Source organism: Salmo salar, chromosome 17 (genome assembly GCF_965601325.2).
Source record: "Salmo salar chromosome 17, fSalSal1, whole genome shotgun sequence".
Lineage (NCBI taxonomy): Eukaryota > Metazoa > Chordata > Actinopteri > Salmoniformes > Salmonidae > Salmo > Salmo salar.
In genome coordinates, this window is record NC_138307.1 from 47,484,893 (window position 1) to 47,509,766 (window position 24,874).

The 24,874-nt window shown below is 45.9% G+C and overlaps 1 protein-coding gene across 1 annotated transcript in view; it reads right to left on the bottom strand.

Moving 5' to 3' along the window:
• Positions 1-24,874, bottom strand: part of celsr1a (cadherin EGF LAG seven-pass G-type receptor 1a) — a 141,134-nt gene that overhangs the window by 62,166 nt on the left and 54,094 nt on the right. The window contains 5 exon segments of the mRNA XM_082963797.1: positions 1,304-1,419; positions 5,645-5,867; positions 7,561-7,849; positions 8,171-8,351; positions 8,584-8,752. Coding sequence (XP_082819923.1) covers positions 1,304-1,419; positions 5,645-5,867; positions 7,561-7,849; positions 8,171-8,351; positions 8,584-8,752 — 978 coding nt within the window.

Here is a 24,874-nt window from a genome sequence, read left to right on the forward strand (position 1 = left end):
GATGAGAGGTGTTGGGTTTGTGGCAGACATAGCGTTATCCTTGATGGCCAAAAAGCTAAATTATAGTCTAATCTGACTAGAGTAGCTTCTTTCATATGTTTGGGGAGTCTCCCACATGCCTTTTGGTGAACACCAATGGCTTTTTTCTGGCCACTCTTCTGTAAAGACCAGCTCTGTGGAGTGTACGGCTTAAAGTGGTCCTATGGACAGATACTCCAATCTCTGCTGTGGAGCTTTGCAGTTCCTTCAGGGTTATCTTTGGTCTCTTTGTTGCCTCTCTGATTAATGCCCTCCTTGCCTGGTCTGTGAGTTTTAGTGGTTGGCCCTCTCTTGGCAGGTTTGTTGTGGTGCCATATTCTTTACATTTTTTAATAATGGATTTAATGGTGCTCCGTGGGATGATCAAAGTTTCGGATATTTTTTTATAATCCAACCCTGATCTATACTTCTCCACAACTTTGTCAGTGACCTGTTTGGAGAGCTCCTTGATCTTCATGGTGCCGTTTGCTTGGTGGTTCCCCTTGCTTAGTGGTGTTGCAGACTCTGGGGCCTTTTGGAACAGGTGTGTATATACTGAGATCATGTGACACTTAGATTGCACACAGGTGGACTTTATTTAACTAATTATGTGACTTCTGAAGGTAATTGGTTGCACCAGATCTTATTTAGGGGCTTCATAGCAAAGGGGGTGAATACATTTGCACGCATCACTTTTCTGTTTTTTTACTTTTTAGAATTTTTTAAATAAGCTATTTTTTTCATTTCACTTCACCAATTTGGACTATTTTGTGTTTGTCCATTACATGAAATCCAAATAAAAATAAAAATTTATTTAAATTACAGGTTGTAATGCAACAAAATAGGAAAAACGCCAAGGGAGATGAATAGTTTTGCGAGGCACTGTAGGACTTTATGGCTCGCTAAGTGTCTATAATGTCATGAATCAGTCTGCTCAGGCTCTGTCGGGGGAAGCAGCTGCTCTCTGACCACAGTAAAACACTCAGCCCTTTCATACAGCCAAATCCAATGCATCTCTAAGTGTAACTGCACAGCAGCATAGCCAGACAATGGAGAGGACACATTCTAATGAAATCCTGTAACTGTTTGTTTCACACTGGTCAAGGAGTTCAGCTGATAAGAGTATTTACCAAGTGGTTTGTGAAAGCCACATTAATGATATCCTTACAGCGGAGTTGATAAATCAAGCTATCAGCTAGTGTTGATACAAGCAACTTGTAAGTCATTTTCCAGCTCTTTGTGTGAACATGATTATTTGCACTGTGGACACACTGCGCCCTCTCACCTGCAGAGAAGGTGAGTTGGATCTGTTCCTCGATAATCTCCAAGGCGATAAAGTCGTGTTTCTCGTTAAATCTCCCATTGTACAGCAGTAGGGCATTCCTCTCTCTGGTGGCAAACCTGGGGACAAGATGGACACAGGGTCAACCTTCTATTGTCAAACCCACATTTGGTGCCAAAATGGCACCCATTCAAATCCTACATCTCAAACATAGTTAGCCAAACTTTTTTTTGGTGAACAATTCTTTATTAGGTTTTTACAGTATGTGGCATATTTAGACAAACTCTGTCACAGAGTCTGTGCATGTAACCCAAACTGCCAGATAAGATACACTATATATACAAAAGTATGTGGACACCCCTTCAAATTAGTGGAATCGGCTATTTCAGCTTAACCCATTGCCGACAGGTGTATAAAATCAAGCACACAGCCATGTAATGTCCATAAACAAACATTGGCAGTAGAATGGGCTTACTAAAGAGCTCAGTGACTTTCAACGTGGCACCGTCATAGGATGCCACCTTTCCAACAAGTCAGTTAGTCAAATTTCTGCCCTGCTAGAGTTTCCCCGGTCAACTGTGAGTGCTGTTATTGTGAAGTGGAAACGTCTAGGAGCAACAAAGGCTCAGCCGCGAAGTGGTAGGACACACAAGCTCACCGAACTGGCTGCCGAGTCAGCACAAGAACTGTTCGTCGGGAGCTTCATGAAATGCTGTTTATGGATGAGCAGCTGCACACAAGCCTAAGATCACCATGCGCAATGCCAAGCGTCGGCTGGAGTGGTGTAAAGCTCACAGAACGGGACCGGTGAGTGCTGAAGCACGTACCGCGTAAAAGTCGACTGTCCTCGGTTGTAACACTGTCTCTGGGATCAACGTCAGTACAAGAACCGTTTGTCGGGAGCTTCATGAAATGGTTTTCCATTGCCTCAACCCCATCGAACACCTTTGAGATGAATTGGAAAGCCTACTGCGAGCCAGGCCTAATCGCCCAACATCTGTGCCTGACCTCACGAATGACCTTGTGGCTGAATGGAAGCAAGTCCACGCAGCAATGTTCCAACATCTAGTGGAAAGCCTTCCCAGAAAAGTAGAGGCTGTTATAGCAGCGAAGGGGGGACCAAATACATATTAATGCCCATGATTTTGAAATGAGATGTCCGACCAGCAGGTGTCCACATACTTTTGATCATGTAGTGTATATGAGAGGTGGGACTTGGGGTAGGAGAGGTGTGTAAGGAAGGAGTGAGAAACTCCTAAGGAAGAAAAGAGGAAGAGAGACTTGAAGGACAATAAGAAAGTGTTCGTAAGACCAGTGGTCTAAAGTCAGGAAGGAGGAAGTAGATGCCCTGCCCTGGTGGCCCGTCTCCCTGTTAACCCCTGCCATAGTACAGTGCCTTGGAAAAGTATTCATCCCCCTTGGCATTTTTCCTATTTTGTTGCATTACAACCTGTAATTTAAATAGATTTTTATTTGGATTTCATGTAATGGACATGAACAAAACAGTCCAAATCGGTGAAGTGAAATGAAAAAAATTACTTGTTTCAAAAAAATTAAAAACAATTAAAAGCACAGAAGTGGTGCGTGCATATGTATTCACCCCCTTTGCTATGAAGCCCCTAAATAAGATCTGGTGCAACCAATTACCTTCAGAAGTTACATAATAAAGTACACCTGTGTGCAATCTAAGTGTCATGTCACATGATCTCAGTATATATACACCTGTTCTGAAAAGCCCCTGAGTCTGCAACACCACTAAGCAAGGGGAACCACCAAGCAAGCGGCACCATGAAGACCAAGGAGCTCTCCAAACAGGTCAGGGAAAAAAGTTGTGGAGAAGTACAGATCAGGGTTGGATTATAAAAAAATATCTGAATCTTTAAACATCCCACGGAGCACCATTAAATCCATTATTAAAAAATGTAAAGAATATGGCACCACAACAAACCTGCCAAGAGAGGGTCACCCACCAAAACTCACGGACCAGGCAAGGAGGGCATTAATCAGAGAGGCAACAAAGAGACCAAAGATAACCCTGAAGGAGCTGCAAAGCTCCACAGCAGAGTTTGGAGTATCTGTCCATAGGACCACTTTAAGCCATACACTCCACAGAGCTGGGCTTTAAGGAAGAGTGACCAGATAAAAAGCCATTGCTTAAAGTATAAGAAAAAAAATAAGCAAACACGTTTGGTGTTCGCCAAAAGGAATGTGGGAAACATATGAAAGAAGCTACTCTAGTCAGATGAGACCAAAAATGAACTTTTTGGCCATCAAGGAAAAGGCTATGTCTGGCGCAAACCCAACACCTCTCATCACTCCGAGAACACTATCCCTACAGTGAAGCATGGTGGTGGCAGCATTATGCTGTGGGGATGTTTTTCATTGGCATGGAATGGGAAACTGGTCAGAATTGAAGTAATGATGAATGGTGCTAAATTAAGGGAAATTCTTGAGGGAAACCTGTTTCAGTCTTCCAGAGATTTGAGACTGGGACGGAGATTCACCTTTCAGCAAGACAATGAGCCTAATTATACTGCTAAAGCAACACTAGTGGTTTAAGGGGAAACATTTAAATGTCTTGGAATGGCCTAGTCAAAGCCCAGACCTCAATCCAATTGAGAATCTGTGGTATGACAAAGATTGCTGTACACCAGTAGAACCCATCCAACTTGAAGGAGCTGGAGCAGTTTTGCCTTGAAGAATGGGCAAAAATCCCAGTGGCTAGATGTGCCAAGCTTATAGAGACATACCCCAAGAGACTTGCATCTGTAATTGCTGCGAAAGGTGGCTCTGCAAAGTATTGACTTTGGGGGGATGAATAGTTTTGCACGATCAAGTTTTCAGTTTTTTTTGGTCTTATTACTTGTCTGTTTTACAATAAAAAATATTTTGCGTCTTCAAAGTGGTAGGCATGTTGTGTAAATCAAATGATACAAACTCCCCAAAAATCAATTTTAATTCCAGGTTGTAATGCAACAAAATAGGAAAAATGCCAAGGGGGTGAATACTTTCGCAAGCCACTGTATGTATGTATGTGTGTGTGTGTGTGTGTGTGTGTGTGTGTGTGTGTGTGTGTGTGTGTGTGTGTGTGTGGACTACAGCACCAACAGTACATCCTCTAGTCTAGTGTAAGCGTGTGTTTGTCTGTGTCTGCATGACAATGCATGCATGTTTGAGAGAAATTGTTTCTGCCCATTTAGATCTCAGTGACTGGATTATTCTGCACGTTCTCGGCTCAGCAGAGAAATGGTCTAAATAAAAGTTCCTATACAACTCCAGGCATTATATCAGCTTCTACACTTCTAGAGAACCACAAATATTATCTCCCTGCAAAACCAATGGCTATGGCATTTATGACTCCCATTTTAAATTGTGTGTGTGTGTGTGTGTGTGTGTGTGTGTGTGTGTGTGTGTGTGTGTGTGTGTGTGTGTGTGTCTGCCTGCATGTGTGCTATGAGAGGCACAGAGGGCACAAGAGTCAGACACCAGATGCCAGCATGGCAGTGGGAGGTGCGGAGGGGAGCAGGGGGGCAGGAAGACACAGCCGATAAAAGAAAACAGTGATAAGAGTACCTCATCACAGGACTCTTCCTGTTTTCACCCTGTTCTACCGCTTCTCACCGACACACACTCTGCTTTTCACATCAACCCACTTTTATGATCCTCACCCCTCCCAGAACTTCAAATGGGACTAGCAACAGATCTGACACAATATTTACACTATTGTGCAAGTGCACTAGTTTTGATCAGAGCCACATAGGGCTGCCACATAGAATGTAGTTTACTAAATTTATGGGCTGTTTGAGAGACAAAGAACTTGATCTGCATTCCCATTTCTGTGTTCCTGCCTTGACTATGAAAGGTGTTATAGATCATTTTCCTCTACGGCTGTTTCAACAGATAAGAGTGTGAACACACACACACACACACACACTCCCATGTGTTTAATGTAAGCGTTTTTGTGTGAGCTCCGACACAATAAAGATGTCTCTACATGCCCCACTGAACTGGTATACCGAACTGAGCGAAGTGTGTGTTTGTTTGTGCAACCTTCCCTGTACCCAAAATACAGTTGACTACACACGTGCAAACATGTACAGTAGACATGTCGCTCTGTTAACACATGATCAACGGAAGCAGGATGCACCTGAGCTCAATTTCGAGTGTAATTTATTTATTGTGTGTAAATTGCTGAGGTTTGTTATTTATGGAATTCATTTTAGAATAAGGCTGTAATGTGGAAAAAGTCAAGGGGTCTGGACACTTTCCAAAGGCACCGTAGATGGGGAGAGATACAGAGAGGGAGGGAGAGAGAGAGAGAGTAGATAGTTTCCAAGTACTCACATGAATGAGACAGTAAAGTGGAACCTCTGTCGTAGTCCTCTGAAGGTGATAAAGGACTGACCAGGGAAAGACCTGGTGGTCATCTCGCAGTAAGGCTTCTCGTACTCTCCCGGGGGACACTGGCACATGAACCCCCCTACCAACAGGTCCACACATTTCCCCCCATTCTTACACACCCCCGGGACACACCGCCCCGACCGGGCGTTCACCTCACAGTGCTCACCTGGGGAGAGAGGGGAGGAGGGAGAGAGTGATATACCCACCCGGTCAGACACGCAAAAAGTCATATTCATAGAGTGCATTCCCATTTCCCATTTCTGAGAGACTGAAGACACTGAACAGACGTCACTGTTTCTATATTGCTCTGCTGAATGGTTCTCATGGAGAATCTAATAATAATAATAATAATTGTCACATACACCAGATAGGTGCTGTGAAATGTGTTGTTTTACAGGGTCAGCCATTGTAGTACGGCGCCCCAGGAGCAAATTAGGGTTAGAGACACTAACTACTGGTCTGGAAATCACATCACCACCACAGACACACAGCTCAGTTTCCCACTGACAGACTGTCTATGAGACCACAGGAAACTGGCTGACTGGCTCAAGTTTTCAGGCCATCTTCGAGTCCATCAGTTTCCTTATCTAAGATGGCCGCCAACCATCGCCGTCAACTCCAGCTCCAGTGTTGTGTCAACCATCATCCCACCAAGATCTGTCTAGGAGGCGAGGGGAACAGCCAGGTATGCGTGGGATGGAGGGGGGGGGGCGCAGGACCCTGTCTGGACCCTGGTAATGACTCTTCTCTCTGTGGTATAATCCATTTTCCGAGGAGAATTAGGAGGATCTGTTTCCCTATAATGTGGGAATAATGTGGAAACCCAAGGCGGACACAGTAGGCCCCGCTGTCATCGGCCACATAATGGCTCCTAACTAGCTGAGGTCGAACTGTGACCTTCAAAGACTAGACCCCCCATTGGAGGAGGAGAAGGGTGGAGTGTGGTATAATGAGGTAATTACAGCTGATAAGGAAGTGAAGGAGGGAAGGAGTGGTGGGGCTGTTATTATATTCTACCGGGCCCCATTGTAGGGACAGAGAGATAGAGAGATGTGGTATCACTATCAGATGAAAGCTCCCGTTCAGTTGACCTGCTAGGGCACCCGAGTGGCGCAGCGGTCTAAGGCACTGCATCTCAGTGCTACAGACCCTGGTTCGATCCAGGCTGTATCCCAACCGGCTGTGATTGGGAGTCCCATAGGACGGCGCACAATTGGCCCAGTGTCGTCCGAGTTAGGGTTGGCCGGGGTAAACCGTCATTAGAAATACGAATTTGTTCTTAACTGATTTGCCTAGCAGGTCAACTAAACATTAAATTAAATAAATAAATAAAAACCTACAAACTCCATGAAAACGTCCTGAGTGCATCTGATAGCTCCACCCCTCGACCATCACTCAGACACAAAGACAGGAGTAGGGCCTACTATAGAGTGTACCTGGGGCTGCCAGCTAGACAGCATTCCAGCCTCATCTCAAACATAAATCACATTGAGACAGACCATTTAGTAAAGGGGTCATTTGTAGTTGATAGATCATCAGTGGGTTGGTGCATCCTGCTGCTGGCCAACACCAGAGTTGATCTGCAGCAAAATTTACGCCATGAAATGTGTGCATCACCCAAACTGGAAGCTACACTCTGATGGTGGCTGGGGTGACTTACTAGACAGTACCTACATACAATTTAAATCTCTTAAAGACCTAGGAAAGTATTAGCCTGGTCCCAGAACATTTTGTGCTACGTTGTCAACTACTATGGCCATTTTCGCACCATTTGCAAGACAGCACAACAGGTCAGGGAACAGGCTAGCAAAGAATAATACAGTACAAAAACAACTCCTTCACTGAGTGGAGTCACTCACCAGTGAAGTCTTCCTGACACTCGCATGTATAGCCTCCTTCTCGGCTGCGACACTTCCCATTGTTCCTGCAGGGTCCTGAGTAGCAGAGGTCTATCTCCGTCTCACAGTAGTCCCCGGTAAAGCCTGCAGGACAGCGGCAGCGTAGACCGTTGATGGGGTGGATGGGCCGGAACAGCACCGTGTCGGAGGAGATGAAGGGCGGGGAGCTGTCGAACTTCAGCACAGACACACACTTCATATAGTTCTCACACGGCTCCCTCAGGCAGATGTTGTCGTCGAAGGGAAGCACCTGGAACGGATACAATTCATTAGGGAATTGCTCAAATCCAGAAAATGAAATGGGCAACAGAGATTGCTGGTTTTCGGTCCTTCCTTCAAATCAGTGGCTGACTTAGATTGGGAAAACCTGAGTCGTGTTCATTACGGCACACCGTTGCTAAACTTTTCAAAACAACAAACATTTATTATTGGACAAGTTCAGATAGTACCTCCCTGACCATTTTCTTCAATTTGGTGCCAACTGTACATGACCCAGTTGTACAGGAGTGGCTATGGGGTAGGCAGGGGTCAATTTGCGATTCATTCAAAGAACCTGTTGTGAGTAAGTTACCTGTTGTGATGATATTAGTCGGAGCAGGGTGCGGTTCAGATAGATCTGCTCCTGCAGCTCCTCGGAGGGGAAGTACCTCCCTGGGGGACCCCCTGGCTGCAGCGCCGAGAAGGTCACGTTGAGGATGGCGCCGCGAACATCTGTGTCGTTCTGAATGTTGAACACAAAGACGGCCTGGCGGCTGGTGGAGAGTAGAGAATCTTATGATCATACGGAGCAGAAGTGCTGTAGCAGCAACAGAATGCTACACGGACCTCCATGGAGCAGAAGCTAAGGTTACAACACTTTAATAACTTTCCCCAAAATTCCCAGGTTAGACAGAAATCCTGGTTCCGAGTGTTATTATTCCCTCCTGATACTGAGAATCTTCCAACCAGGTTTTCTGGGACCGTAAGAAGGAGCAGACAAATTACCTGGTGGAGAGCACGGCTGCCACGCCCTCCAGGAAGAGGGACAGCAGAGGGGAGAGGAAGCGCTCCTGAGACATGTTCTCCAGGCGCACTGTGATGCTGTTGGTCAACATGTCGTCTGTGATTATGGTGACCCGCAGGGTGCACAGGGCTGTGACCCGATGGACACCATCTGGGGGGGGGGGGGAGGAGAGCGAGAAGGAGGGTTAAATGGATGAACTACAGAGCAGAGCAACAGTTAAAAGACAGATCGGAACGACTGGACATAATTGAAGCCATGAAGCTTTGTTAAGATTTGTTTAGCATTTTGTAGAATACAGAGGTGATCCTCATCTAAGATGAGTAGTAGAGTCAACCACAGTTCAACCACACTAAACACATGAAAATTGGTGTTAAACTTTATTGAATAGTTATGAATGAGCCCATTTTGTTAAAACTGGCCCGATCAAAGACATTAAATCAACTAGACAGAGTCACTGGTAGGCATATTGTAACGGGACCTATGTGTAGCTGGTGTAGAGAGTCAGGCGCAGGACAGCAGATATGAGTAATCAATGTACTTTTACTTAAAATGTCAAATATACAAAGTAACAAATACACGCACACCATGACAGACCGAAAATACAATAAACAATCACTCACAAAAACCCATGGGGGAACAGAGGGTTGTTCCCCTTTCATAAAAAATTAAACAGTAATTGTGGGATTGAAATCAGGTGTGTAAAACAAAGACAAAAACAAATGGAAAATGAAAAGTGGATCGGCGGTGGCTAGAAGGCCGGTGACGCCGAACACCGCCCGAACAAGGAGAGGGACCGACTTCGGCAGATGTCGTGACAGTACCCCCCCTTGACGCGCGGCTCCAGCAGTGCGCCGACACCGACCTCGGGGACGACCCGGAGGATGAGGCGCAGGGCGATCCGGATGGAGACGGTGGAAATCCCGCAGCAACGAAGGGTCCAGGACGTCCTCCACCGGCACCCAGCATCTCTCCTCCGGACCGTATCCCTCCCACTCCACAAGGTACTGAAGGCCCCTCGCCCGATGCCTCGAGTCCAGGATAGCTCGAACAGCATATGCCGGGGCCCCCTCGATGTCCAGAGAGGGCGGAGGAACCTCCCGCACCGCAGCTTCCTGGAGTGGACCAGCCACCACCGGCCTGAGGAGAGACACATGGAACGAGGGATTAATACGATAATCTGGGGGAAGCTGTAACCTGTAGCATACCTCGTTCAGTCTCCTCAGGACTTTAAATGGCCCCACAAACCGCGGACCCAGCTTCCGGCAGAGCCTTGCACTGGGTGCACACCGAGCAGGAGGAAAAATAAACCCTCACATCCTTGGCCAAGGTGGGCCACCAGTACTTCCTGCTAAGGCCAGGATGCCAGGATGACTAGAGCAGGATGACGTATGGGCCCAATACATCAAACGATTGCGGACAGCAGATGTAAAGTACAGGCGCCCAGCTGGACACTGGGGGGGAGTGGCGTCAGTGCATAACGCCCGCTCGATATCCGCGTCCAGCTCCCACACCACCGGTGCCACCAGGCAAGAGGCCGGAAGTATGGGAGTGTGATCCATGGACCGCTCCTCTGTGTCATACATCCGGGATAGTGCGTCTGCCTTAGCGTTCTGGGAACCTGGTCTGTAGGATAGGGTGAAAACAAAAAGCGGTAAAGAACATAGCCCACCTTGCCTGGCGAGGGTTCAGTCTCCTTGCCGCCCGGATGTACTCCAGATTGCGGTGCCCTGAGGTGATACTAAATGCCGTCTTCCACTTGTCCCCCTCCCGGATACGCACCAGGTTGTAAGCGCTCCTGAGATCCAATTTTGTGAAGAAGCGCGCCCCGTGCATTGACTCGATCGCACTGGCGATGAGAGGCAGCAGGTAGCTGTACCTCACAGTGATCTGATTGATCCCTCGATAGTCAATACACGGGCGCAGACCCCCATCCTCCTTCTTCACAAAAAATAAACTCGAGGAGGCAGGTGAAATGGAGGGCTGAATGTATCCCTGACTCAGGGATTCGGAGACATATGTTTCCATAGCCACAGTCTCCTCCTGTGACAGAGGATACACGTGACTCCTGGGAAGTGCTGCGTCTACCAGGAGATTTATCGCACAATCCCCCCGTCGATGAGGTGGTAATTTAGTCGACCTCTTCTTACAGAAGGCGAGAGCCAAATCGGCATATTCTGAGGGGAAGTGCACGGGGGAGACCTGGTCTGGACTTTCCACCGTAGTCGCACCGATGGAAACCCCCACACACCTCCCTGAGCACTCTCGTGACCACCCCTTGAGAGCCCTCTGTTGCCATGAAATAGTGGGGTCACGATAGGCCAACCAGGCCCAGCACCACGGCAAACACAGGAGAATCAATAAGGAGGAGACCGATTCTCTCCTCAAGACCCTCCTGCGTAACCGTGTCAAGTGGAGCGGTGGCCTCCCTAATCAGCCCTGACCCTAATGGTCGACTATCTAGGGCATGCACAGGGAAAGGCATATCCACAGGAACAAGGGGAATCCCTAAACTATGAGCAAATGAACGGTCAATAGAATTCCCAGCAGCGCCTGAATCTACTAGTGCATTATGCTGGGAATGCGGGGAAAACTCAGGAAATGAAATAAACACATACATGTGAGCAACAGGGGGCTCTGGGTGAGCCTGGTGCCGACTTACCTGGGGTGACACGATAGTGCCCTGCCTGCTGCCTCGACTCCCTGAGGAACCCCTTCAGCACCAACCAGCAGTGTACCCTCTGTGGCCACAGATGGTGCAGGGAATGGCCCCTCCTCCGGTCGCCCTAAGTGCAGCACCTCCCAACTCCATGGGCGTCGGAGCGGAGGTGCTGGGGGATGGAACTGACAGGTCCCGATCCGGACGTTCGCGGGCAGTCAGCAGGTTGTCCAGCCGGATGGACAGGTCCACCAGCTGGTCCAATGTGAGGGTGGTGTCTCGGCAGGCCAACTCCCGATGGACGTCCTCGCACAGACTGCACCTGTAGTGATCGATCAGGGCCTTGTCGTTCTATCCCGCGCTGGCGGCCAGGGTCCGGATATCCAAGGCGAAAATCCTGCGCGCTCCTCGTCCCCTGCCTCAGGTGGAACAGACGTTCACCCGCCGTTCGACCCTCAGGCGGGTGGTCGAACACTGGCCGAAAGCGGCGGGTGAACTCTGCGTAATGATCCAACGCCGCATCTCCCTCACACCATACGGCGTTGGCCCACTCCAGGGCTTTGCTTGAGAGGCAGGAGACGAGGGCAGACACACTCTCACTCCCCAAAAAAGCCGGGTGGACGGTCGCCAGGTAGAGCTCCAGTTGTAGTAGAAAACCCTGGCATCCGGCAGCCGTCCCATCATACTCCCTCGGGAGCGCGAGTCGAATCCCCTTGGGACCAGGGGAAAGAGGGGTGGACAGTGGAACCTGTTGTAGTGGGGCTGGTGGAGGCGCTGAAAAACCTCCTCCTTTCTCCAAACGATCCATAGTCTGCAGCACGCCATCCATGGTAGTGTCCAGACGTTGCAACATGGTCGAGTGCTGCTGAACGCGCTCCTCCACTGGAACTGGGAGGGTCTGCTCCTGCTGACTCCATTCTTCAGGTGAGTGATTCTGTAACGGGACCTATGTGTAGCTGGTGTAGAGAGTCAGGCGCAGGACAGCAGATATGAGTAATCAACGTACTTTTACTCAAAATGTCAAATATACAAAGTACCAAATACACGCACACCATGACAGACCAAATATACAATAAACAATCACTCACAAAAACCCATGGGGGAACAGAGGGTTAAAAAATGAAACTTGTGGGATTGAAATCAGGTGTGTAAAACAAAGACAAAACAAATGGAAAATGAAAAGTGGATCGGCGGTGGCTAGAAGGCTGGTGACGTCGACCGCCGCCCGAACAAGGAGAGGGACCGACTTCGGCGGAAGTCATGACACATATAATAATTTGAATAAATAACCTGTCCTGTCAATGACAGCAAAATGTCAGCATTTCCCTCCCTCTTGTCCAGAAACACACTTTAATTACCTACTGTAAATATCTCAATCCTAATGGATCCTTCTCAGAGGAGATCTAGGGCGCATTCAAAATGGCACCCTATTCCCTATATAGTGTACGACTTTAGACCAAGGCCCATGTGGCTCTGGACAGAAGTACAGCACTTGAGAGGGAATATAGAGCAATTTGGGACGCAGACCCAAGAGTGTGAACACTAACACTTCCAACAGGAGACGTCTGCTGCTCACAGCGATTTCCTGACAAATATTATGTTACAGTGAGACTTGGGAAGGACTGGCTTCTAGTGTCCTGAGTCTCTGCCAGCATTCTCTCTCTGTGCAGAGCTTAGCAGCTGCACTTGTTTGTTATGCCACGGTTCTCTATCTAATACGGTAGATTGAATTAACTAGGTGTCAGTAGGTCTCGTTGTGATTCCACCTGATTCAAAGCCACTCCTAAGTAATTAAAAACTCTGATCTCATTTCAACTTGTGGAACAACTGAAAACTGCTCAGTTCTTCTAACCCATATATCACATACACTGAGTGTACAAAAGAATCTTTGAATCTTCAGACAATTGAGATATGGATTGTGTGTGTGTGCCGTTCAGAGGGTGAATGGGCAAGACAAAAGCTGAAGTGTCTTTGAACAGGGTGTAGTAGCAGATGCCAGACACACCGGTTTGTGTCAAGAACTGCAATGCTGCTGGGTTTTTCATGCTCAATAGTTTCCTGTGTGTATCAAGAATGGTCCACCACCCAAAGGACATCCAGCCAACTTGACACAACTGTGGGAAGCATTGGAATCAACATGGACCAGCATCCCTGTGGAAAGCTTTCGACAACTTGTAGAGTCCATGCCCAGACGAATTGAGGCTGTTCTGAGGGCAAAGGGATGCAACTCAATATTAGGAAGTTGCTCCTAACGTTTGGTATACTCCGTGTAGAGCCCATAGACCTAGGCCCATTCGTTATAACGCTGGGTTGTAGGAAGAGAGCTGACGCTCAAAACTGCTAACTCTTAACTGATCCATACAAAGTCTATAGGGCTAGGCTATTTGTTCAACACCAAGCATACAGAGAGAGTCTACAGGGCTCTAATACTGTGGTTTCTGGGATGTAGGAGGATAGTTGCCAACAGGTGGCTGCAGCAGTTGAAATACTGTTGAAACTTCTCTGAGTGGCCGATCGGGTTGCAGGAGTCTTGTTGAGTCAATGTGTATGTGTGCGTGAGAAGAACGGCTGAGCGGCAGGTGCCTTGTCAGTCACTCTTCCCCCAAATTAGGTCATTTCTCAGGACCCCTACACCCCTCTCTAGCCCTGCCTCCCACCTTCCTATATCCCCTCTCTTCTCCCTCCCCCGTCAGTGCCTCTGTCCATCAGACTACCTCACACTGTTTATCAGATAGGGTGTTGATACCGTTGTCTCCTCACAGCCTCCTCCTCCTCTCCCTCTTCACTAAAGTGTTGCTCAGTGTGTCATCATTATCAGACAAAGAAGAGCAAGACGACCCATGTTTTCCACTCTGCTACACCCACAGTCACCACATATACTTGTAGAGAAGAACACACAAAAGCCCCCCCCCCCCCCCCCCCAATGTGGTCATACACACACAAACTCTCTCTCACACACGTTCCCTTGGTTCACCGTAGAGAGACGTTGCTCTACTAACACTGAGAGTATCTGTTACATTAGACATCCATCACAGAGTAGTCTACCCAAGTTGTCTACTCCCCACCTGTCCCCTCTGCCTGTCTGTCCGTGCAACACAGTCAGTACACATGGTGGTCCAGAAGCTAGTTGAAACACAAACACATATGCAAGCAGGGATGGTCGGACAAACGCGTGCAAACGTGCACACGCACACACACACACACACACACACACACACACACACACACACACACACACACACACACACACACACACACACACACACACACACACACACACACACACACACACACACACACACACACACACACACACACACACACAGGTGTAAGAGGTTCCAGTCACCTGTTCAGTGTTAACATTAAGCAGCAATGCAGTAGGTCCAGACAGTAGCTGTTGGCACTCAGCTTAAGACAACAGTAGCACTCTAAACCCTTCGCTGTTGAGAGTGCAGCTCAAACCATCCCGATTGTGGGCTGAATGATGTACTTGACAAATGTTTCATCACCTATTCTCAGGGTACTCAAAAGGCAATCTAAGCTATTCACTCACTGAGTAAACTAACCAGGAAAAGGCCTACTTTATTGGCCATGAAGTACAAGCACACAGTCCTGACTCTCTAAGTAAGTTACTACATAGATCCACTGAACCCCATACTGTTCCCCACACACAATGCTGAGGGAATGAGGGTTGACAACAGGCCATTAACAGGGGAGAACGAGGTTAAATACAGGGAGTTTTCCAGGAGTGACATCTTTTTCCTCTCTGTCCCGTGGCATCCCAAGAGAAATGCTATTTACATCCTCCCCAGCTGTTCTATTCCGGGTCAATGAGAGGGCAACACACACATATACACACAGGGTGTCCCTGGGCAGATCACCGCCAGTCATCCCAGGGCGTGTCACATTCAGACACCATGGAAACAGGAGCTCTCGGAGGGTAAACAGCACTGCAGAGTGACATGGGAGATGACAGGACCCACCCCATAGTGATATAAAACACCACACACTACATTACAAAGATGCCGATTACATGTATATCTGAGTGAGTGAAATACTCTGATGAAGGTCTATTGAGTCTGAAACATTGGTGAAATAAGATCAATTACATTTGTTGGAAGCATCAAGATCAACAGTGTGCTACAGTTTTCTTTAATATTCAGTGTGTGTTACAATTACGATATGCCAAGCATTTATGAACTAGTAATAACCATTAAGATGATATGAGACTGATATAGCCATGCTAAAGTAAATAAACAAGTATATTATCCAAACAATAAAACTCACGGCGTATCACTCATTGTTTTATTAGTCATCGCAGCTAAGAGTCCAGACAGTATACTGCCGAGCTCTAACAGTGAATTAATCATATATACGATGATTGAATTGTGTTTATTGGATTAATAAAATGAAGCAAACTGCAATCTATTTTCCATAGACACAGGTCTAGTCAGCAACAACTCCCCAAATCCTAACCATAAGTGGGAGAAACTCAAAACTCACCTTGCATCAGTGCATCTTGTTTATGAGGCAGGAGGTGCTAAGGCTGTTAACAGACTGTGAGACAGTGATAAGCATGACACGAGCCAGTCTCTGTAGTTTACAGGCCTAGCCATCTATGATTAGATTTTTTATTTAACTCAGCAAGTCAGTTAAGAACAAATTCTTATTTACAATGACGGCCTACCCCGGCCAAACACGGGACGACGCTGGGCCAATTGTGCGCCGCCCTATGGGACTCCCGATCACGGCCGGATGTGGTGCAGCCTGGATTCAAACCAGGGACTGTAGTGACGCCTCTTGCACTGAGATGCAGTGCCTTAGACCGCTGCGCCACTCGGGATGGAGCTGGACACTGGGACATTCCACCAAGGTCCCCAGCTGTCACAGTGAGTGACAACAACACCCTCGTCTATATCACTAACTTCCCCACCCACCCATTCTGGAGATCGATGACACTACTGTCACTATCTGTGGTCTGTGACTGACAGAGTGTGGCCATCATGATGGGGGGGTAAATCATTTTTCAACTCACAATTTAGGAAGCATGTTTAAACGTTCGTAATGAATTGAAAAATCCTCATAGAAACAACAGGTGATTTTCAATTCAATAGACTGAATAAAACAATGAAGCGGAGCACAACCCTGGTGACCACCCACTCTATCCGACAACAACAGCAGTGTTTTCACAGATAACGGAAGAAGCAGAGAGAGGGTGGTAAAACAAACACCAGACATCTCATCTGTACTACAGTCGACAGGTTCTCCTCGCAAACCTGTCAACCCCAACCGTGTGAGACAGAGGGGGGATTCAGACCCCCCCTACAGCAGGAAGAGAGTGGTACGTTCCGCTCCTAAATCACTATGACAGGGGAAAGAAGGAAAGGACAACCCCTGCATTCCACACAAAGACCAATCCTTCCCTGCATTGGCTTGTTTGCAGTGGAAATGTGATTATTTAAATCCTTTTGACATTTACCACAGTCAAGTAGGATGGTAATACAAGGAATAGTGTTTAATCCTTGAAGAAAGCCAACAATTATAACAACAGACATACTAGATGTCAGTGTTTCTTATTTTATTTTACTGGCAACCATCTTTTATTGCGCAATAACATTTTAAAGGTACAGCGACCAATGAAAACCAGTGAAAACTGAGCCCTATTTAGCAGGTGCTGAGAAAACACCGCAAAGCGACCAACCGACCCCTCTCTCTCTCCGAACATTCAAATATTTGAATCACAACAATGACTCCAAACCTCGACCAATAGGTGTCTAGAGAGATATCAGCTTCCTCCTTCCCTGTGGCACACCTAACCGCCCCTGGCCTATCAGGTACAGAGCAAACCAACAGGTTGTTTGACTGTAGAGTCAATCCCACACATTCACTAACAGTGTTTGGCTTTCTCAACACACACTAACCATTGGGTCCTGTAGAACAGTTTCTCTCACACAGTGTGAGCAAACAGACAGACTGGGATGTAGGATCACATATCAGCAGCCTACAATACATGCTGACAGACATCCTGCTGTCTGTGTGATAGTAAGAAGAACGGGGAATTCACCCCCTCTCTCGTCGTCTCTACCATAATGACCATTACAGTATATCCTACAGACCGACAGAACGGAACGACAATCACACTAGAATCTATCCATCTATTCCTCAGGAATTCAATATGTATGACATGAGATGATAGGTTAGGGAAATGAATAGATTAAATGAGGAAGTGAAGGAAAGGTTCTTAGTGGTTGTCAAGCGGATGTATATTATGCGCGGAGAGGAAAGGAGAGCAGGGAAACAACGAAACTGTAGCTGACAGAGATAATCACTGCAGATGATTGGGGATGACTGGGACCTCCCTGAGACAGACAGACATATGTGCATCTGTCTCTCCCTACACACATCAATCACGTCTCCCAAACAACTGCCACAGGCATCAATCAGTGGAGGACAGGAGATAATGACACCACGGCATATCATTGTAATGTCATTACCAACTGTCACCACTAGAGCTCTGACCTCTCTGTCGACAGACATATCATTGTAATGCCATTAACAACTGTCACCACTAGAGCTCTAACCTCTCTGTCGACAGACATATCATTGTAATGCCATTACCAACTGTCACCACTAGAGCTCTGACCTCTCTGTCGACAGACATATCATTGTAATGCCATTACCAACTGTCACCACTAGAGCTCTAACCTCTCTGTCGACAGACATATCATTGTAATGCCATTACCAACTGTCACCACTAGAGCTCTAACCTCTCTGTCGACAGACATATCATTGTAATGCCATTACCAACTGTCACCACTAGAGCGCTAACCTCTCTGTCGACAGACATATCATTGTAATGCCATTACCAACTGTCACCACTAGAGCTCTAACCTCTCTGTCGACAGACATATCGTTGTAATGCCATTACCAACTGTCACCACTAGAGCTCTGACCTCTCTGTCGACAGACATATCATTGTAATGCCATTACCAACTGTCACGACTAGAGCTCTAACCTCTCTGTCGGCAGACAACAAGGATGTGACTTTATCATGATGATAGCACGTTCGTGTTTCAATATAGGCCACATGTCAGGCACAGATAGTCGGAACCTTGGCCGTGAGTCTGACCAGTGGCCCTTTAAATGAAACCGTGTTACGGGATCAATGGTTAACTGTACAGGAATGTGTAGAGTGACTGGGTTCACTGAGAAACCCTGGCAGGTTTACAGACCCCAGACCTGAAGTTAGACAACTAGGAAAAATCTGCAGCTCATCTATCAGTTTTTGGACTATGGGCTGCATCCCAAATGGCGCGCCTGTTCCTATATATTGCACAACATAGGGAATAGGGTGCCATTTGGGACACTGCCTATATGCTTCCCATCCACACCGCTGCTCTCGCTCATATTCCACTTCACCAGGAATGAATTGTGCAAAGTCAGCAGAGAGTTGTCAGCGTCAACTGTAATTCCTCCACTGGCAGTCCATTCAAGTGAAGGGAGAGATAGACTGCTACATATCTTAGCTCATCCCGTCCTCCTTCCCTCTCTTCCCCCTTCACTAGCGCTCCCTACCTTTATCGGTCCCTGTCTGTCCAGCAGGCCCAGTGGACTCTACACCCAGAACCCTTTATCTAACAGGATTAGTGTTTATGTACGTCTGGCCGCAGCTTTGATCTGCTCTGGCCTGGAGACAGACACACGGATTGCGCCTCAAATGGCACCCTTTACTCTTTATAGTGCAATACTGTTGACCAGGGCCCATAGGGATCTAGTCAAAGGTAGTGCACTATATAGGGAATAGGGTGCCACTTGGAGTGCACAGCCATGGACATACCTGAGAATAAATATGTCTGGGGAGATGAGAGGGGCTTTCACTGAGTGCTTCCAGACACACTGACAGTAATAGAGTAGAGGAGATGAATGGAGAGACGAGGAGGAGAGCTTCTGGCCACTACTCCTCTTCTGAGGCTGCCAGGGGTAGTGTCCAAAAGCATACCCTGCCATATTCTGTCTATCCGCAACTCTGCGGCCCTGGACTAGCGAAATTCACTTCATGTCATAACTCAGACACACGTACACAAAAACACACACAGCTGTCCCAGAAAAATCCCACTCGACACCTGCATCTTTCCCTCTTCTTCCTCTCCTACACTAAAACCCCAAAGTCAAGTGTGAGCTAACAGGGATTATTACTCTCTCACTTAGCCAGTCAGTCACTCAACCGTAGTTGTGAGGAGAGGAGAGCGGCAAGCAGGTAGAGACACAAAAGACTCCTTTCACCCCAGGATGAGAGGAGGGGGGCTAACAGGGAATAACATCCATTCGACAGCACTGGAACAGGTGGGATTACAACACAGGAACAGACATCTATTTATCCTTACTACAGGAATAGGGAATCATTCAATTCTTCCAGAGCGATCATGAAATACAATCATGACACCCTATTCCAAATCAAATCCAATCAAATGTTATTTGTCACATGCTTTGTAAACAACAGGTGTAGACCAACAGTGTAATGCTTACTTATGGGCCCTTCCCAACAATGCAAAGAGAAAGAACATAGAGAAATAATAGAAAAGTAAAACATGTGCCAATAAGTAACGATAACTTGGCTATATAGACAGGGTACCAGTTCTGAGTCGATGTGCAGGGGTACGAGTGTCACGTCCTGACCAGTATAGGGGTTATTGGTTATTGTAGTTTGGTCAGGACGTGGCAGGGGTATTTGTTTTATGTGGTTCGGGGTGTGTGTTTATGTAGAGGGGTGTTAGATTTATGTATTCCGGGGTTTTGGTCTATGTTCTATGTTAGTGTATTTCTATGTTCTGTCTAGTCATTCTATTTCTATGTTTAGGTAATTGGGATTGGGGCCTTCAATTGGAGGCAGCTGTTTATCTCGATTTATTGTTTTGTTTATTTAAGTGTTCACAATAAAAGTGAAAATGAGCACTCAACCCGCTGCGCCTTGGTCCACTTACTACGACGGCCGTGACAACGAGGTAAGTGAGGTAGATATGTACATAACTTCAGTGCCTTCAGAAAGAATTCACACCCTTTGACTTTTTCCAGATTTAGTTGTTACAAAGTGTGAATAATTTTTTTTTGTCAACAATCTACACACAATAATCTTTAATGTCAGAGTGGTAGAAAAGTGCAAATATATATATTTTTTTAATGGAAAATAAAACACTATTTTGATTTCAGTATTCAACGCCAATAGATTTCAAGTATTCAAAGTCAATAGATGTTAGAATCACCTTTGGCAGTGATTACAGCTGTTTTGGGGTAAGTCTAACTACTTATGGATCCCTTCACGCGCCAATCCCGTTAGCGGGATCGATTTGACAACACTCAGTGAAATTGCAGCGCGCCAAAGTGTTATACATCGGTTTAAAGATTAACTTCTTGTTAATCCAGCCAGTGTCAGATTTCAAAAAGGCTTACGGCGAAAGCAAACCATGCGATTATCTGAGGACAGCACCCCACATACAAATGCATGACAAACATTTTTCAACCAGGGAGGTGCAACACGAAAGTCAAAAATTCTTCTTCTGTTGGCACTCCAATATGTCCCAGAAACATCACAAATGGTCCTTTTGTTCGATAAATTCCTTCGTTATATCCCCAAAATGTCAATTTATTTGGCGCGTTTGATTCAGAAAATACACTGGTTCCAACTCGCCCAACATGACTATAAAGTATCTAATAAGTTTACTTTAAACTTGATCCAAACATTTCAAACAACTTTCCTAATCCAACTTTAGGTATTTTAAAACGTAAATAATAGATAAAATTTAAGACAGAATATACTGTGTTCAATAGCAGATAAAATGAAAGTTGAGCGAGTTCCAGGTCGCGCACACCAAACAAAGTACACTTGGCTTGACACTCAGAAAGGAAAGGGCTACTTCTTCATTTCTCAAAGGAAAGACATCAACCAATTTCTAAAGACTGTTGACATCTAGTGGAAGCCATAGGAACTGCAACCAGGTGCCTTATAAATCCAGTTCCCCATAGAAAACCAATTGAAAACACAGTGATCTCAAAAAACAAAATCCTGGATGGTTTGTCCTCGGGGTTTCGCCTGCCAAATAAGTTTTGTTATACTCACAAACATGATTTTAACAGTTTCAGAAACTTTACAGTTTTCTATCTAAATCTACCAATTATATGCATATCCTAGCTTCTGGGCCTGAGAAACAGGCAGTTTACTTTGGGCACGCTTTTCATCCGGATGTGAAAATACTGCCCCCTAGCCCAAAGAGGCTTTAGCTAAAAGATTTTCACAAATATTGTACAATATTTGCCCATTATTCTTTTTTAAATTCTTTAAGCTCTGTCAAGTTGGTTGATCATTGCTAGACAGCCATTGTCAAGTCTTGTCATAGATATTAAAGCTGATTGAAGTCAAAACTGCAACTAGGCCACTTAGGAACATTCAATGTCGTCTTGGTAAGCAACTCCAGTGTAAATTCGGCCTCATGTTTTAGGTTATTGTCCTGCTGAAAGGTGAATTTATCTCCTAGTGTATGTTGGAAAGCAGACTAAATCAGATTTTCCTCTAGGATTTTGCCTGTACGTAGCTCTATTACATTTCTTTTTATCCTAAAAACCTCCCTACGCTTTGCTGATGACAAACATACTCATAACTTGACGCAGCCACCACATTTACATTTACATTTAAGTCATTTAGCAGACGCTCTTATCCAGAGCGACTTACAAATTGGTCCACCATGCTTGAAAATATGAAGAGTGGTACTCAGTGATGTGTTGTGTTGGATTTGCCCCAAACATAACGCTTTGTATTCAGTACAAAAACATTATTTATTTGCTACACTTTTTACAGTATTACTTTAGTGCCTTATTGCAAATAGGTTACATGTTTTGGAATACTTTTCTTCTTGTACAGGCTTCCTTATTTCACTCTGTCATGCAGGTTTAGTATTGTGGAGTAACTACAATGTTGATCCATCCTCAGTTATCTCCTCTCACAGCCATTAAACTCTATAACTATTTTAAAATCACTATTGGCCTCTTGGTGAAATTCCTGAGGTGTTTTTTCTTTACCCATCTACCAATAGGTGCCAATCTTTGCGAACCATTGGAAAAACCTTCCTGGTCTTTGTGGTTGAATCTGTGCTTGAAATTCACTGCTAGACTGAGGGACCATACAAATAATAGTATGTGTGGGGTACAAAGATGGGGTAGTCATTTAAAAATAATGTTACCGTAACCACTATTACTGCACACAGAGTGAATCCATGCAACTTATTATATGACTTTCATCCTGAGCCTATTTAGGCATGCCATAGCAAAGGGGTTGAATACTTATTGGCTCAAGACATTTCAGCTTTTACTTTATTATTCATTTGTAAAACATTCGGAAAATACAATTCACCTGTGACATTATGGGGTACTGTGTGTAGATCAGTGACACAAAATCTCAATTTAATCCATGCTAAATTCAGGCTGTAACCCAACAAAATGTGGAAAAAGTCAAGGGGTGTGAATACTTTCTGAAGGCACTGAAGGAATAACATTATAGACCCTTCTCCTGTTACCAAGCCATACCCCTATCTCAGGCTGTGTGCTACTTGCATTTTAACCTGTGGTTGACCCCATTTAAGGCCAGACCCAGAGAGAAGAAAAGAGCCACTGTTACAGCAAGATGACTACTAAAATGAGTCCAAATGAAGGACTAACAGTTTGATTTGCTATTCAGCTTTTGTTACTCCATCTTATCCACAATAGGCTAGTCTAGGCCATTGTCCTCTATCTCACAGCTAGGAGCTGCTCAACGAGCTGTTACACTGGACCTGAGATTCTAAACATAGATGGAACAGAGTGCTTTGCTGCTAGTTGCCCCTGTTGACACTATAGGCCTTAGGTTTCAGATGATGGTGGCTGAAAGCTGGAATTGCATTACAAGGTATATTAGATTAAGAACCCAAGGGAGAGAAAGAGAGAGAGGGGGAGAGAGTGGATAGTGTCATGTTCATTGTCTATTAAATTAGCTGGCAATTATTCGCCGGGTGTCATGAGATGTTCATCTGCTGTGAGGACAGAGACCGAGAATAGAGCCTGATGGCTGGGGTTATATCTACATTACAGGAATACAGTCACACGCTGGATCACTGAAGGGTCTCGGCCAGCAGCCGGCTCTCTCTCTCTGATATATTTCCTAGCAATTATCCTGGGGACGAGGTCACTGGTGGCTACAGGGTCCTACTGCTTTATCAGGATTCATTAACGTCCCAAATCCGTAGCAATCAAAGTGACATATACTGTCTTAATTGATTTTCACCGCTTATATCTACTTAGCAGTTAACTCTGCAACTCAGCATCTCTCCCCCCTCTCTTCACCCCTCCCTACCTCTCTGTTCTCTCTCCTCTAATCGAGTGCCGGCTCTCCATTTCCTCTCATTATAAGGTCAGAGGTCATCATATCCAGGTGTCTACTACTCATCACCAGATGGAAAGGTAGACGTGGCCCATAGGCACTGATCTAGGACCAGTTGTACCCTCCCTCAATATGAACTGTAGTGATTCGTTAGCGAAAGTGCAAGACTGACCTTAGATCAGTATCTAGGGGCAACTTCTTCCTACTCCTGTCCAGACTGTTCTAAGGTGGAGGGGAGGGGAAAAGGAGGGGTATTAGAGATAAGGGGAGGAGAGATGGGGGAGGAACCAGAAGGGGTATGTCAGGAACAGATCAAGGGAGGGGTTAAGGTGTCCGCAGACTTCCCAGAGGAAACTGTTCGCAATATTTAGTGACATTTTTGTTTGTTTTGGACTTCAGTAACGTTTCTTCGTCTGTTCGGGCAAGCCGAAGTCGGTAGCCGAAGTCTACGCCCCTTCAGTGAGTGAACAACAATGCGGATTCTTCAAATAAAGTCTATGACATTCAATGAGAGACGACTCGTGTTCATGCACATTTTTTCCTGAGTGTCTGTCCCGTACAGAGACACACACTTACTCTGTAAGAATAGTGACCACAGCAACTACACAGCCACCAAGGACTGACCTATATACTGCTCTGTAGCCAGGGCCTTGGAGCATGGCCAGACAGAGAGAGAGAGGAGACAGCGAGAGGGGGAGAGAGGAGAGTATGAAGAGAGAGATATGGCAAGAGAGGATGCACCAGGGTTTGACCTAGGTTCTGTGATTACATGTTCCTAATTATCCATTACTTTATCTGCCATAACTTCTGGAGTCAATCAGTGACAATAGGGATACGTTTTCATCATACTTCCCGACTCAGAATATATCACAGTAGAGCTAGAGAGAGAGTATGAAGAGAGAGAGATACAGTATGTAGAGAGACAGTGATGTGATGATTACATGTTCCTGACAAGATAAGACCCCATTACCCATGACTTTATCTGCTGTAGTCAATTACCTGCTGTAGTCAATCAGTGACAAAATGTATTTCCCTGCTCAGCTAGCTTTGCTTTCTCCTTTTAGCTGGATATGAGTACAGGCCACACAAACCCTGCATCACACTATAGCTAGAGAGAGAGAGAGAGAAAGAGAAAACAAGTGATAGAGAGGAGGAGTGGGGAGGGAATAAGGGAAAGAGAGAGAGAGAGAGAAATGAAGAGAGCGAGAAGAGA